This window comes from Vigna unguiculata, chromosome 2 (assembly GCF_037176805.1).
Source record: "Vigna unguiculata cultivar grain cowpea cultivar isolate G323 ecotype 2 chromosome 2, ASM3717680v1, whole genome shotgun sequence".
Taxonomy (NCBI): domain Eukaryota; kingdom Viridiplantae; phylum Streptophyta; class Magnoliopsida; order Fabales; family Fabaceae; genus Vigna; species Vigna unguiculata.
In genome coordinates this window covers 24,075,679-24,092,584 of record NC_140793.1, presented here as the reverse complement: position 1 = coordinate 24,092,584, position 16,906 = coordinate 24,075,679, and the positions used below count along the sequence as shown (strand labels likewise).

Sequence of the window (16,906 nt, the reverse complement as noted above, 5' to 3'; positions counted from 1 at the left end):
ATAAAAAATAATTAGATAGAATATATCGAAATATTATTCTACATGATGAAAATAAAAAAAATAAATAAAAATATTAAAAAACTAACAAATGTGTGTTTTAGAAATAATTTGAGAGACTATCGAAAAAAATCACACAAAGGAAATCAAATGTATAACTAAGGTATGATAAGACGAAAAATATCTTAGAGAATTAAGAAAACTTTTCAAATATTAACATATAATTAATGGTTGAAAAATAACGAAAATTATTTTAATGAAACAAAAGAGTTCTTTAAATTAAACAAAAATAAATAATAATAATAAGTAAAGAATTTTTTTATATTATCTTAAATTGAGAGTATAAACATTCTCATGTGAAAGAAAAATTTATAATAAATAAAAATATTAAAAAATAATATAAATATTCAAATGTGAGGCATAATTTTTTTTTAATTAACATACATCATTTTAACATAATTACATAAAGGTTATGATAAGATAAAAAATATATTGGAGATGAGAATGAGTTTCATGACAAATGAAATAATTAAAAGAAATAAAAAATAGAAGAAAAAAAAAATATATATATATAGGGGTTACTTGATTAATTGTGAATATTTTAATAATTTAAACGAGAATGGAGATATGGCGGGGACGGGTATTATGGCGGGTATATGTACATCCCCATACCCATCCTCATACCCAACTGAAAAAGTCGGGGATTCCCCATACCCATACCCATACCCAGTCAATGCGGGGATTCCCCGTCAAAACGGGGACGGGTTCGGGCAATACCCACGGGGACGGGTTTATTTGCCATCTCTACTCCCACGACGTCTCAACATCATCACTGTATTGGCACCATTGACCTTGCATTACACCATTGGAATCGCTCCACTCCATTGGCACTGCATTGTTGCATGCGTCGTTGTGCTTGGAACTACCCAGACCTTTCTCTTCCCTCAATCTCAAACACCTTATTGCGATCAACTAGTGCCGCTCGTCTCTTATTCGTGCGTAGATCAATCTACGTTTTGGATTCCAATGTTTGAATTTGAACCCTAAAGTTCGGTGTTGGCGATCTCCTCTCAATTGGAATCTGTGGATATGTCGATGAGGAAGACAACTCGGTCTAGAAGCTTGACAAGTGCGAAGGAAAATGGACCTAAGCTTGAAAAAGGTCTCAATCCCTTCAAGACTGAAAAATCCGTCACAAAGTTATATGGACAGTCTGATTGTTCCCTCAACGATAGGTTCATTTCGTTTTCCTCTTTACCATGTCCTATTAGTTGCATATTCAGTGATCTGTTCCAAGCCTTTTCGATTGCGTTCGTTCATAGTACCTCGTTTTTTCAAAACTCAGTTCAAATTATAAATCTATTTGCAAGTTTATAAATGCTTGCTAAATTTCTTCTCACGAGGAGATGCATTTTTCCTCCACAATATAAATAAGAATACATTACGCCAAAACTTTGTGAACGAGGGAGTTAACTATTCCTAGATATAATGAACAAAGGTTGATGTTGAAATTGAATGTGTCAAGCCTTCAGAATGCACTTCTACCTTTAAGTGTGAAGATATCAAGTTTTTTTCTCTCCCCGAGTGTGTTTTTGACCTCCGTAAGGTCCTCAATTTATAGATTTTCTGAAACGCATGACTCGTTAGGCGAATTAAGCATGATTCGTTGGGCAAGTGGTGTTTCGCTGACAGATGGCGCAAATATGATTTGTGCCTACAACTTTGTACTTGATTTTATAATGAAATTCTCCGTTAAATTTATCTTTTTAGTGTTCTAAAACTTCATACTTTGTCTTCAATTCTTCTAACTTGAACTTGATTAACTAATTGATGTAAGGCCCCCTTTTTATTTTTTTCTGCCCTAAAAGTTAGTGGGCTGCCCTTGTAAGTGGGCCTAAGGCCGGCCCAACAGGTAAAGTCACTAGGTCTGCCCTAAACATTTCACTTCTTCACATTTCAGAAAAATTGTCATCCTTGCATTAGAGCCGCAGCCGTCTTCTACCTCTGCTAGGGTTTGGGGACCATCGTGAGCACGCCAGTTCGAACCCGTTTCCATTCTTACGTAAGTACCCCTTCCATTATTGTCTGTTTTCCCCCACTGTTACCCTAAGTAACTAATGTTCCATTGTTGGTCATGGTTTCCAGCTCTGGGAGTCGCCTCTTAAGGACTACGTTCCGCTGTTTAGGGTCAAACTCGTGTCGGGCCTTTTTGCTAGCTTACTCCCAGGTAAGGGAAGCTAGAACCCTATTGTTCGGTATAAAAATGGTTGCTTGGATGTCATTTCGTGGTTTTTTTCGTGTTTATATGTGACTGTGAATGTATGGTGTGAATTGATTTGTTGTCTCGGTATGGAACTGTGTTGACGGTAGAGAGGAACAGTGGCGGAGTCTGATAGACTCGCCCAGGCGAACCTGTCTCGCCCAGGCGAGAGTTACAGGGGCTCGCCTGAGTGTTTTCCTCGCGAAGGGTTGCCCAGGCGACCCACGGTGTTTGTTTGAGCGAGTGAGCATCTCGCCCAAGCGAGAGGGGTCTCGCCTAAGCGAGATCCCGCGTGTGCTTCTGCTCCCTTCTCGAGCTCTCGCCTAGGCGAAGGGTAGCTCGTCTGGGCGAGACCATCTCGCCTGAGCGAGACCCCTCAGCCTGAGCGAGGTGCTGGGCGAGACACCGTGTGGTTTAGTTGCTTTGTGACCTTTGGATGAGTGGTACTGGCTTGGGTATGCTTGTATGTTGAGACGTATGTATATATATATATATATATATATATATATATATATATATATATATATATATATGATGGATCGCCATGTGTGTGTGACATGATTCTTGAATGGAATGATGGGTATTGTGGAAGTTCGACATGTGAGACTTATGAATGAGTTGGAACTTATGGGACATGTTATCGTTATGAGGTGAGGCCCTATACTCATGAAGGGGTGGTGATCAATGGTAAGAATTAAACATGCGATACGAATGAGGTGTCATTGTGTTGAGATAGACGTGGGAATGTGGGTATGATTAATATTCTCCTATTGTGGTTTTATGCTTGTTGGGTTTGTGTTAGTGCGTAAGTCCTTGAGGATCTCTAAGTGAGATTTCTAGGGCTGCGCTTCAGTGGTCGGGACGTAATTCCATGGCCCCTGTTAGTGGGTGTCCATGGTGGTGCCCCATCTGTATAACTAGGTAAGGATTCAAGGTAAGGACTGCATCCTGACACTCTAAGGGGCCAGTTAGCCTCACTTAGAGCGGACTGACTCCTGTGGTGAGAGTAGCAGGAGGCCTGAAATTCATTAAGGGCTAACCTTGTGGTGAGAGAGATTTGATTCATCGTAACACTTGTAACACTTAGCTCGAAGATGAGCAGCTTAGGGTCGAGCAGGGGTATCCACCACAAGTGCAAGCATCCGCTGAATCCAACCAAGTTATACGTATCCGGATGAGTCGAGTCGAGTTGTAGTGTATTGAATGAAGAGTCATAACATGCTTGGTTGTTATATGGATATTGGATGATGAAATATGATTGACTATATGATGATTATGTTATTGGCTCTAGCTTACCCTGTGCACTGTATGGTTGTCTTGTATATGGTTCTTCTTTCTTGCGATGATCATCAATGTAATTGATGGGAGCAGATGGGCGAGGTTCCAAAGGTCAGCAAGGAAGTGGAGATTCTGTTGCATAGTCCGCGTGGACTAGTTGTTATTCCTGCATGAGTTCATTTAGGGTTGCGACCCATGTATCTGTTCGTCCTTGGTTTTATCCACTCTGGTTAACCTTTCCTCTAGTTTATGTTGGGCAGCGTGGTGTGCTATGGGTTGTATGGAATTGAACCCAGACCGCGTTTTTATGTTATCTTTATCGTGACATTCCTTTAATTTCGCGTACTTAATTAAATGGGGTGTTACAATTGATACTATTAATAATTCTTTATGAGTCAATATTTCACTTATTATGTTGATAATCTTTTTAAATATTGGAGATTTCTTGTAAAATATAACCCAAATGCTTATCTTTTTCACTTTTTTTTTGACTAAAACTTGAAATATCAATAAAATCAAAAAATAAAATAACAATAAAACATAAAAATAATTAAAATAAAAATATGATAATGCTAATTTAAATTTAATTAAAGACCATGGTATTGTTATTGGTATAAACATGATCTAAATTATTTAATAATAAATAAATAAAAAATTCAACATAACAAATATTACCATATTTTATTTTTAATATAATTATAATTTAAGTTTAAAAATTTAAATTTCATTAATTTTATTTAAATTTCTTTAATATTTAAGATAATTGAAGAAATATTTAACTACTATTAATACTCTATTTTATATAAAAATATATTTGGCGTAAGTTACTTAATAACAAGTAAATAATTAGCATCATATAATAAACATTAATATATTTTGTTTTTAATTCTTAGTATAATAAAAAAATTACAATTTTAATTAACAAATTAGAATTTTACTAAACTTTATTTGAAATTTGTTAATCTTAAGATAATTGAAAACAAATTTAGTATAAATTTAAATTTTTTAATAATTTTTTATTAATTCTTCTAATAAACACCATCAATAAAAATTAAACATGTTTTTAATTATTTTAAATATTAACAAAATTTGGATAAAGTTAATAAAATTAAATTTTTTATATTAAAAAATTTATATGAAAATAATACGTTTTTTTATTATATTAAAAATGAAATATAAGAATACTTTTCCCATCTCTATCCCTAATAATTGAGTTTAGAATTTTTATTTGAACCACTACTTCAATCCGTTATCTCTATCCATTCGTGTATTGTATTGTCTTCTGTTTCATGTCATGTCTGAACTTTGAGACCCAGTTTATGGTTAGTAAGCAATTAGCGTCTCAGCAATGGCAGTGTCCATTCTCCAATGCATTTCACATTCTCCCACAGAACTCAACACAGAAGTTGCACTTCAACCTTCACCGTCCATTCTTTCTCTCATACCCAAATGCACCTCTCTCAGAGAGCTCAAGCAAATCCAAGCCTACACCATCAAAACCCACCTCCACAACAGCCACACCGTCCTCGCAAAGCTGTTAAATTTCTGCACTTCCAATCCTACAACCGCTTCCATGGACCATGCCCACCAACTGTTCGATCAAATTCCCCACCCAGACATTATTCTTTTCAACACCATGGCACGTGGGTATGCACGGTTTGATGACCCTCTCAGAGCAATTCTTCTTTTTTCTCAGGTCTTGTTCTCTGGCCTCCTTCCAGATGACTACACTTTCTCCTCTCTTTTCAAGGCCTGTGCAAGGCTTAAAGCGCTTCAGGAAGGTAAACAGCTGCATGGCCTTGCTGTTAAACTTGGGTTCAGTGGTAACATGTATGTGTGCCCAACACTAATTAACATGTACACTGCCTGCAATGACATGGATGGTGCTAGGAGGGTCTTTGACAAGATCGATGAACCGTGTGTCGTCGCGTATAATGCGATCATCACGAGCTGTGCTCGGGGTAGCCAGCCCAATGAGGCCTTGGCTTTGTTCCGAGAGTTGCAGGAGAGTGGCCTCAAGCCTACTGATGTCACCATGCTTGTTGCTCTTTCCTCGTGCGCTTTGCTTGGGGCGTTGGACTTAGGGAAGTGGATCCATGAGTATGTCAAGAAGAATGGGTTTGATCAATATGTTAAGGTGAATACTGCTCTTATAGATATGTATGCTAAATGTGGGAGTTTGGAGGACGCTGTTTCTGTGTTCAGGGAGATGCCTAGGAGAGACACACAAGCGTGGTCGGCGATGATTGTTGGCTATGCAACACATGGGCATGGATCCCAAGCCCTATCAATGTTGGAGGAAATGAAGAAGGCAAAAGTGCAGCCTGATGAGATAAGCTTTCTGGGTATACTGTATGCCTGCAGTCACAATGGATTGGTAAAGGAAGGTTATGATCACTTCTATAGTATGATTCATGAGTATGGGATTGTTCCAAGTATCAAGCATTATGGGTGTATGGTGGATTTGCTTGGTCGAGCTGGACGCTTGGAAGAGGCGTATAAGTTCATAGATGAGTTACCGATCAAGCCGACACCAATTCTGTGGCGGACTTTGCTATCTTCTTGTAGCAGTCATGGTAATGTTGAAATGGCAAAGCAAGTAATTCAGAGAATCTTTGAGCTGGATGATTCCCATGGTGGGGATTATGTCATTTTGTCAAACTTGTGTGCAAGAAATGGAAGATGGGATGATGTGAACTACCTAAGGAAAACGATGGTAGACAAAGGAGCAGCGAAAGTCCCTGGTTGTAGCTCAATAGAGGTCAATAATGTAGTGCATGAATTCTTCGCCGGGGATGGAGTTCGTTCCACTTCAACCGTATTGCACCATGCAGTCGATGAATTGGTAAAGGAATTGAAGCTGGCTGGGTATGTACCTGACACATCTCTGGTCTTCTATGCAGACATAGAAGATGAAGAGAAAGAAATTGTTCTTAGATATCACAGTGAGAAACTGGCCATAACTTATGGTCTTCTGAATACTCCCCCAGGAACAACAATTCGTGTGGTCAAGAATCTTAGAGTCTGCGTGGATTGCCACAACGCTGCTAAATTTATATCATTGATCTTTGGTAGGCAAATTATTCTAAGAGATGTCCAGCGATTTCATCATTTTAAAGATGGGAAATGCTCCTGTGGGGATTACTGGTAGTGGAGTTTGTTGAGCCAATACTCAATATTTTTTATCAAGATTAATGAAGAAACTGGTCTATTCATTCCACAGAATTGAGTGCTACTATTTTGTGCTTGGAAGGAATAGCCACTGTATGCAACTCGGAAGAAAAACAAATCAAGGCCCCGTTCTTAAATGTTGGGAATTGGTAATTGTTATGACTTTCAAATTCGGATAATTAGTGAGCAGAGTTACATATGTTTGTATAAATTATAGCATACGAATTTCCGGTATTTTGACCAGAAAGTTTGTTAGTGTAAATAATAAAAAAGAAATGTACATTTAACTTTGTAATAGTAGATATGTTTTGATGTTGTTGCAGATTTTTACTGTGAGTAGTGAACTTTTTGTGAATGCTGCATTAAAATGTTGATTTCTGTTATATAGTTTCTATTCAATCTATAATACATCGATTATTTTTAAACTAAAATATTCTCAACCAGAGGTTATACCAACAAACAATTTGGTGAGAAAATAATATTTATTGGATTAAACATATTTGTGGTTCCTTATCTTTTAGTAAATTTTGAAATTAGTCAATTTTGAAATTTTGGACCAATTTAGTTTTTTATCTTTAAAAATACGTGAATTTAGTCCTTTTAATCAAATTTTGATGGATTTATTTGATGTTTTATATACATTTCAAGATTGTTTTGAGTTGCTTATACTGTTGTTTATACTGTGTAACACATTTTGACTTTAATATTAAATCAAATACTATTATAAATTTAAATTTTAAAATTCACGGAAAATTAAAACATCAAAACATATTTAACTCGATATTTACAGTTAGGATCAATTTAGAACAAATTTATTGTTATCAAAGATAATCAAATTTATAAAAATAGGATAAGAAATAACCAATAACTTTTTTCTGAAAATAAGTAAATTAAATTTTGAAATAGGCGAGCTGGATTCTTTACGATCTTTCTTAAAATACAATTAATTTTAGCAGCAAATTTACGTAGATTTTGACAGTTTATATTCATTTTAAATGTTTATTCACAAATTTTAATCATTTCTGAATTTAATTTTTATTATATCCAATTAATCACATCTACAATATGTTACAGTTTTTTTATTTATTAAAACGGAAGCAGTTTTTTAAAACTCAATGGTTTGCCATTCCTAAAATTAAAATATTAATTTAGTCAATTAATTAAATTTTATACACAATTTTTTCTCATAAAAGACATTATTTATTACACGAATTAAAACATTTCAAAAATTAAATATCCACTTAAGCCACTGTAAGCCCCTTTTCAGTACTATAAAGTTTTGGGCCGGGCCTTTTCGGAGGTCCAAGGTCAGCCCTTCAGTAGGACCCCTACCCTAACCCCTTCCTTTCTGTTTCATTTTTCAGAAACCAGCTTCTGTTCCTTCTCTTCACCTCAAGCCAAGTTCTCTGCTACGGCTCTCCATCCTCACGTCTCTGAGCTAGCAAAACTCTCCCCTTTTTCCAGGTAAGCTGACCTTTAGAGCTCAGGGTTCGTTCCTTCTCCTCTTTACTCTGTTTAAAACGCGTCGGTCAAGTTAGGGTTAAGACTCTTAACTTCGTGTTGTCTTCTTTTTCCAGTTTCAGCTCACTGTCATAGTTCTTGGAGCTGTTGTGCTACATAGTTAGGGTCTAGTTGTTTTTGGAGCTCAAACGAAGGTAAGGGAAGCTAGATTCATTGGTTTTAAATCACTACTGGCTGTTTTTGGTCGTTGTATGTTTTCATGCGTGTGTGGTGTGCTTTTGTTGAATGAAATGGAGTTGCATGTGAATTTGGGAGTGGATCTCAGTTGTTTCCGCCATTGCATGTGGGTTGACAGTGGTGAACTCTGCTATTCTCGCCCAAGCGAGCTCGTCTCGCCTAGGCGAGAGTATCAGAATGCTCACCCTGGTTCTGCCTCGAGCACTCGCCCAGGCGAGGGGCTGCATTTTTGGGCGACAGGCCAGCTCGCTCAGGCGAAGGCGAGACAACATCGCCTGAGCGAGAAATCGTGAAACCTTCCAGGACCCAATGTTGTAGGCTCGCCTAAGCGAGAGCCAGTCGCCTGAGCGAGACAGCTCCTCTCGCCTGGGCGACTACTCCTAGCTTGAGCGAGGCTGCTACAGCGGGTGGTTCCAATTCTGTTTTCTCTCTCTGTTTGATGGATGAATTTGTGATTTATTTATTTACCCCTTCCTTCCAAAACCTAAAGCATGTGGATATGTTTATGTGGTTGTTTGAATCTTATGAACTAAAAATTTGTATGTTGGCATGAATAACACATGGATTTTGTTTGGTTGGTTGGTTGAGAATTTGCATGAGAATTGGATGTTTCAAGCCAAAGGTGGTGGATATGGTATGAAATATGAATTTGGTGTGATAGGCGTAATTCCATGAGTCTCGTGGGGAGACCTCATGGTGGCGTGTAGTGTATATATTAAGATATGGATTCAAGTAAGGATCGCATCCCGAAACTCTAAAGGGTCAGTGAGTCTCAGGTAGAGCAATCTGACCCAAGTGGTGAGAGTGGCGGGAGACCTTAGTCTTTGGCAGGATAATGGCCTTAGATGCTTGAAGGTTAACCTTGTGCGTGGTAGGGTGAAACCCATTGGCAATGGCTCTGCAGAGCAGTAGAGGCCACCACAAGTGCAAGCGTCCAGTGAATCCGATCTTAATATATGTATCCGGATAATCGAGTCATAGTGTTTTGCTTGCTTGTCATAGCATGAATTATGTGCCTCTATGTTGTATGTCTGGGAATGTTTACGCACTGGTTCCTTTATACCATGATAAGATTAAATTGCACTAGCTTACCCTTGCATTTTGTGTTGTTTCTGTTATGTTTTCTCTTTTGCGATGATCACCTTCTGGTGGGAGCAGATGAGAGGGAGGTTCGAGATGGATCCGGGAGACGCAGCGGTGCAACCTAGATTTCCTTGCTTGGATGTCTTAGGAGTAGTTCGTGGCCATGAGGCCTTTTTGTATTAGTTGCCTTGAGGGCAACCCTTTTGCAAGACTGTTAAACTTTTAGATTTGTGTTTTCTTATGGCATGGTTGTATGTCCAGGTTTTCCTCTAAGTACTCCTATGGATGACTGTAATAGTTACTTTTCGTACGTCTCATGTTGATCTGATTGGTTCTCGTTATCAAAATTTTGTGATGCTTTATTTGGTAGAGTAATCTATTAAAATGGGACGTCACACTTTTATGGTATCAGAGCCTTCGTTCCTAAGTGTCTGTGGGTTATGTGTTGCTTAGCTTTTGCTGTGCCCTCCTTGTCATGATTAGATGAGATTCCAGTCTAACCCAGTTTCTAATGGTTCTTTATGTGTGTCCAGTAATATGGCACCCCCGCGTATCGCTCCTCATCCACCCCCTCAGGACGACAGACAAGATCTGGCTAGGGTGATTGAGGCCATGGCTGCGGCTTTGACTCAGCAAAGCAATGCCATGATGCTACAGCATGAGGCGGCGATGCAGCGCCAGGAGGCCTCTCTTGAGCAGCAGAACTTCATGATGCAGCAGATGGAAGCTGCTAGGCAGGCTGCTGAGGACGCTCAGAGGCAGCATGTGGATGCTCTCCGCCAGTTAGGGGAGAATGCTGCTGGTGCACCGATGTATGGTCCTCATCCCCAACCTCCACCCCCTGAATGGAGTTTGGAAGACTTTTTGAAGCACCAACCTGCCAAGTTTGATGGCAAGAAGAGTCCCGATCAGGCGGACCAATGGATGAAGGACATGGAGCGCATCTTTGATGCCAAGAGGTGCCCGGATGAGAGCAGGCTTGCTTTCACTATCTACATGCTCACAGGAGAGGCTGAGCATTGGTGGGCCAGCATGAAGCTGGTGATGGAAGAAAAGCACGAGGACATCACATGGAAAGCCTTCAAGAAGAGGTTCTTGTCTGAGTATTTCCCTGATAGCGTGAGATACGCTAAGGAGGTAGAATTTCTCCAGCTGACGCAGGGAAACAGGTCAGTGGCCGAGTATGCCGAGCAGTTCAAGCATTTGGGGCGTTTCTATACCATGCCGCTCGATGAGGAGTGACGTTGCAGGAAGTTTGAGAACGATCTCAGAGGGGACATCCGCTTGATGGTAGCTCCACTGTCCATCAAGGACTTTGCGGCCTTAGTGGAAAAGGCCAGGATCATGGAGCGAATGAAGGTAGAGGTGGAAGCTCAGCAGCAGCCACAGTAGAGAGTTAGCGGACCATCTGGGTCCAGGCCACGAGTTGAAGAAAAGAGGAAGCCTTATGCTAGACCTCACCCACAGTCACAGGGGACTAGAGGTTTTTCTTCCCCACCCGGCAGGATCCAGTGCCACCACTGCGGAGGACTGCATGTGAAAAGTTTTTGCCCACAGCTATCGGGTTTCCGCAGGTGCAACCATTGTGGCACAGAGGGCCACTTTGGTAGGGATTGTCCTACTTTGGGGAGGGCAGTAGCGCGACCTTCATCGCAGACTCCGAGTCAGAGTTCAGGCCAGACTCAGCAGAGGAGAGGAGGCAGCAGGCCTCAGGCTACAGGCAGAGTTTTTGCTATGACTGGGTCAGAGGCAGCAGGTTCAGGTAACCTTGTTATTGGTTGTTGTGTAATATCTGGCAAGTCCTGTTGTGTTCTTTTTTATTCTGGAGCGACACACTCTTTTGTGTCAGAGTCTTGTGTGCGAGAGTTAAGTCTGCCGGTGTGTGAACTACAGTTTGATCTAGTGGTATCGACTCTGGCGTTTGGGTTGGTTAGGACTTTTTCAGTGTGTTCTAGATGTCCAGTTGAGGTAGAGGGGCGCGTATACAAAGTCAATCTTATATGCCTCCCTCTGCAAGGGTTAGATGTAATCTTGGGAATGGATTGGCTCTCTGCCAATCACGTTCTAATCGACTGTCGGGAGAAGAAGTTGTTGTTCCACAGCTCGGAGGAGCCTGAGCTAATATCTTCCCATGGGGTTATGAAGGAAATCCGGGACGGCGCACAGTGTTATATGATCTTTGTCAGGACAGAGGTTGAGAAAGAGGAAAAGATAACAGTGATACCAGTGGTCAGAGAATTTGAGGAAATGTTCCCTGAAGAGGTACCGGGTTTGCCTCCGAGGAGAGAAGTGGAGTTCTCCATAGACTTGGTACCAGGGGCCGGTCCTGTATCAATAGCTTCTTACCGCATGGCGCCAGCAGAGTTGGTAGAGTTAAAGAAGCAGATAGAGGAATTGCTTGAGAAACAGTTTATACGGCCGAGTGCTTCGCCGTGGGGAGCGCCTGTCTTGTTGGTAAAGAAGAAGGATGGCACTCGAGGTTGTGTGTGGATTATAGGCAGCTGAACAAGCTGACTATTAAAAACAAGTATCCTTTGCCGAGAATAGATGATTTGATGGATCAGCTACATGGGGCGTCGGTGTTCTCCAAGATTGATCTTCGGTCAGGTTATCATCATATTCTGGTAAAAGCAGAAGATGTGGAGAAGACTGCTTTCAGATCCAGATACGGGCATTACGAGTATGTTGTCATGCCATTCGGTGTGACTAATGCCCCGGCTTTGTTCATGGACTACATGAACCGGATCTTCCGCCCGTTTCTAGATAAGTTTGTCGTGGTCTTCATAGATGACATTCTCATCTACTCCAGGACGCAGGAGGAACATGCCGAGCATCTGAGGGTAGTGCTCAGCATTTTGAGGGAGAAGCAACTGTTTGCCAAGTTGTCAAAGTGTAACTTCTGGATGAGAGAGGTGCAGTTCTTGGGGCACGTGATATCAGCTCAGGGTATAGCTGTGGATCCAGCTAAAGTAGAGGCCGTGATACAGTGGGAGTGTCCCAAGTCAGTGACTGAGATTCGGAGCTTCGTGGGTTTAGCTGGCTATTACAGAAGGTTTATAGAGGGATTCTCTAAGATAGTAGCACCCCTGACACAGCTAACCAGGAAAGATCAACCGTTTGCATGGACTGATAGGTGTGAGGAGAGCTTCAGGGAGCTTAAGCAGAGGTTGACGAGTGCTCCAGTTCTGATAATTCCAGATGTGAGTAAACCCTTTGAGGTTTATTGTGATGCCTCTCATCAGGGACTTGGGTGTGTCTTGATGCAAGAGAGGAAGGTGGTGGCCTATGCTTCAAGGCAGTTGAAAGTTCATGAGAAGAACTACCCCACTCATGACCTAGAGTTAGCAGCGATGGTTTTTGCTTTGAAGATATGGAGGCACTACTTGTATGGTGCACGATTCCGCGTGTTTAGTGACCACAAGAGCTTGAAGTATCTCTTTGATCAAAAAGAGCTGAATATGAGGCAGAGGCGGTGGATAGAGTTTTTAAAGGATTACGACTTCGAGCTTCTCTATCATCCAGGAAAAGCGAATGTGGTGGCAAACGCATTGAGTAGGAAGACAGTGCATGTGGCACACTTGATGATGAAAGAGTTAGAGTTGCTTGAGAGTTTCAGGGACATGAAGCTACAGTTTGAGTTGGAGCCGGAATTCATTAGGTGTAGCACCTTAGTTATATCTAGTGACTTCTTGGGCTTAATCAGAGAAAGACAAGCAAGGGATGTTAGTCTACAGAAGGTAAAAGAGTTACTGGGATCGGATCAAGCCAAGGAGTTTGCCTTGGGCAGTGATGGTGTGTTGAGATTCAGAGGCAGGGTTTGTGTACCAGAGGATGTTGAGTTGAGGAAGTTGATCCTTGAGGAGGGACACAAGAGTCGTCTTAGTCTGCACCCTGGCATGACTAAGATGTACCAAGACCTCAAGGAGAACTTTTGGTGGCAGGGCATGAAAAAAGAAGTTGCACAGTTTGTATCCGCTTGCTTGACGTGTCAAAAGGCGAAGGTGGAGCATCAGAAACCCGGTGGAACGCTCCAGCCCTTGGATATTCCGGTGTGGAAGTGGGATAGCATAGCCATGGATTTTGTTACCCACTTGCCTCGCACCGTGAGAGGACATGATGCTATATGGGTGGTGGTGGATCGTTTGACGAAGAGTGCTCACTTTTTGGCGGTGAATCTCAGAATGTCTATGGCCAGGTTGGCCCAGCTCTACATCCGAGAGATAGTGAGACTTCATGGAGTGCCTAGTAGCATAGTGTCTGACAGAGACCCCCGGTTCACTTCCAGGTTCTGGCAGGCACTACAGGAGGCTATGGGTAGCAGGTTGAGGATGAGTTCTGCTTATCATCCTCAAACGGATGGCCAATCTAAGAGATTGATTCAGTCCTTGGAGGACTTGTTGAGGACATGTATCTTGGATCATCTTGGCAGTTGGGACGAGATGTTACCGCTGGTGGAGTTTACCTACAACAATAGTTACCAAGCGAGCATAGGGATGTCGCCTTATGAGGCTTTATACGGGAGGAGGTGTAGGACTCCTTTATGTTGGTACCAAGACGGTGAGTCAGATTTGGTTGGCCCGGAGTTGTTGCAACAGACCACAGAGAAGGTGCAGTTAGTGAGAGACAGGTTGCAAGCATCTCAGAGTCGACAGAAGGCGTATGCAGACCGAAGAAGGAGGCCCCTAGAGTTTGAGGCTGGGGAGCATGTGTTCTTGAGGGTGACCCAAACCACTGGTGTGGGGAGGGCTATCCGCTCAAGGAAGCTGTCTCCTAAGTTTCTGGGTCCATATCAGATCTTGAGGAGGATAGGGCCCGTGGCTTATGAGATCGCATTACCACCCCAGTTGGCTAATCTACACCAGTCTTTCATGTCTCACAGCTACGGAAGTATGTTTTTGACCCATCACATGTGTTGGAGGCGGAGGATGTGGAAGTCAGGGAGAATCTCCAGGTGGTAGTACAGCCCGTGGCTATAGAGGATCGCCAAGTGAAGGAGCGCAAGGGAAGAGCCACTAGTCTTGTGAAGGTCATCTGGGACCGGGGGACAGGTGACTCGACTTGGGAGCTAGAGGAGGAGATGAGGAGTTCATACCCGCATCTGTTCTGGTGAGTCTAATTTTTCGAGGACGAAAAATTTTGTTGTTGGGGAGATATTGTAAGCCCCTTTTCAGTACTATAAAGTTTTGGGCCGGGCCTTTTCGGAGGCCCAAGGCCAGCCCTTCAGTAGGACCCCTACCCTAACCCCTTCCTTTCTGTTTCATTTTTCAGAAACCAGCTTCTGTTCCCTCTCTTCACCTCAAGCCAAGTTCTCTGCTAGGGCTCTCCATCCTCACATCTCTGAGCTAGCAAAACTCTCCCCTTTTTCCAGGTAAGCTGACCTTTAGAGCTCAGGGTTGTTCCTTCTCCTCTTTACTCTGTTTAAAACGCGTGGGTCAAGTTAGGGTTAAGACTCTTAACTTCGTGTTGTCTTCTTTTTCCAGTTTCAGCTCAATGTCATAGTTCTTGGAGCTGTTGTGCTACATAGTTAGGGTCTAGTTGTTTTTGGAGCTCAAACGAAGGTAAGGGAAGCTAGATTCATTGGTTTTAAATCACTACTGGCTGTTTTTGGTCGTTGTATGTTTTCATGCGTGTGTGGTGTGCTTTTGTTGAATGAAATGGAGTTGCATGTGAATTTGGGAGTGGATCTGAGCTGTTTCCGCCATTGCATGTGGGTTGAGAGTGGTGAACTCTGCTATTCTCGCCCAAGCGAGCTCGTCTCGCCTAGGCGAGAGTATCAGAATGCTCACCCTGGTTCTGCCTCGAGCACTCACCCAGGCGAGGGGCTGCATTTTTGGGCGACAGGCCAGCTCGCTCAGGCGAGACTGCATCGCCTGAGCGAGAAATCGTGAAACCTTCCAGGACCCAATGTTGTAGGCTCACCTAAGCGAGAGCCAGTCGCCTGAGCGAGACAGCTCCTCTCGCCTGGGCGACTACTCCTAGCTTGAGCGAGGCTGCTACAGCGGGTGGTTCCAATTCTGTTTTCTCTCTCTGTTTGATGGATGAATTTGTGATTTATTTATTTACCCCTTCCTTCCAAAACCTAAAGCATGTGGATATGTTTATGTGGTTGTTTGAATCTTATGAACTAAAAATTTGTATGTTGGCATGAATAACACATGGATTTTGTTTGGTTGGTTAGTTGAGAATTTGCATGAGAATTGGATGTTTCAAGCCAAAGGTGGTGAATATGGTATGAAATATGAATTTGGTGTGATAGGCGTAATTCCATGAGTCTCGTGGGGAGACCTCATGGTGGCGTGTAGTGTATATATTAAGATATGGATTCAAGTAAGGATCGCATCCCGAAACTCTAAAGGGTCAGTGAGTCTCAGGTAGAGCAATCTGACCCAAGTGGTGAGAGTGGCGGGAGACCTTAGTCTTTGGCAGGATAATGGCCTTAGATGCTTGAAGGTTAACCTTGTGCGTGGTAGGGTGAAACCCATTGGCAATGGCTCTGCAGAGCAGTAGAGGCCACCACAAGTGCAAGCGTCCAGTGAATCCGATCTTAATATATGTATCCGGATAATCGAGTCATAGTGTTTTGCTTGCTTGTCATAGCATGAATTATGTGCCTCTGTGTTGTATGTCTGGGAATGTTTACGCACTGGTTCCTTTATACCATGATAAGATTAAATTGCACTAGCTTACCCTTGCATTTTGTGTTGTTTCTGTTATGTTTCCTCTTTTGCGATGATCACCTTCTGGTGGGAGCAGATGAGAGGGAGGTTCGAGATGGATCCGGGAGACGCAGCGGTGCAGCCTAGATTTCCTTGCTTGGATGTCTTAGGAGTAGTTCGTGGCCATGAGGCCTTTTTGTATTAGTTGCCTTGAGGGCAACCCTATGGATGACTGTAATAGTTACTTTTCGTACGTCTCATGTTGATCTGATTGATTCTCGTTATCAAAATTTTGTGATGCTTTATTTGGTAGAGTAATCTATTAAAATGGAACGTCACAGCCACAAATAGACATTTAATGAAAATAACATGTATTAAAATTTTAAATACATTTAATTGGAGTTAAAATATAGATTGTTTTACCCAATTTAGTTCCATATATGTCCCTTAATTTACATAAAATCATTTTTTTACTCATTTTCTTGGTCTCATATCTCTTTTAAATAATAGTTAAAACTGATTCCCTCACATTTCTTATATATAATTTCTTTTTCTATAATTTCCAAGTGCACTTCTCTTCCAGATTCCTTTTCTTCTCTTTCTCAAAGACGATTTTAAGCCCATTTGATCATAAATTTAAAACTTTCAAACTATATCTCAAATTTTAAAAAGTCACACAAAAATAATAAATTATATAAGTATTAATTAAAAAACATATGAAAATTAGTATATAAAATAATAAAAGTTATTACAAAAATTAAAT

General features: G+C 41.5%; 2 protein-coding genes across 2 annotated transcripts; both read left to right on the top strand.

Annotated features, from left to right (window-relative positions):
• The first annotated feature begins 4,775 nt into the window (after nucleotides 1-4,775).
• Nucleotides 4,776-7,028, top strand: OTP85 (Pentatricopeptide repeat (PPR) superfamily protein). Its single transcript, XM_028055202.2, has one exon. The coding sequence runs from the start codon at nucleotides 4,884-4,886 to the stop codon at nucleotides 6,684-6,686; it is 1,803 nt and encodes a 600-aa protein (XP_027911003.1). The 5' UTR covers nucleotides 4,776-4,883; the 3' UTR covers nucleotides 6,687-7,028.
• Nucleotides 7,029-10,024: 2,996 nt separating this feature from the next.
• Nucleotides 10,025-11,992, top strand: LOC146888463 (uncharacterized). The gene is made up of 4 exons (XM_085670114.1): nucleotides 10,025-10,656; nucleotides 10,738-10,875; nucleotides 11,062-11,249; nucleotides 11,337-11,992. Exons 1-4 carry the CDS (start codon nucleotides 10,025-10,027, stop codon nucleotides 11,990-11,992), a joined length of 1,614 nt encoding a protein of 537 aa, XP_085526240.1.
• The last annotated feature ends 4,914 nt before the right edge of the window (nucleotides 11,993-16,906 follow it).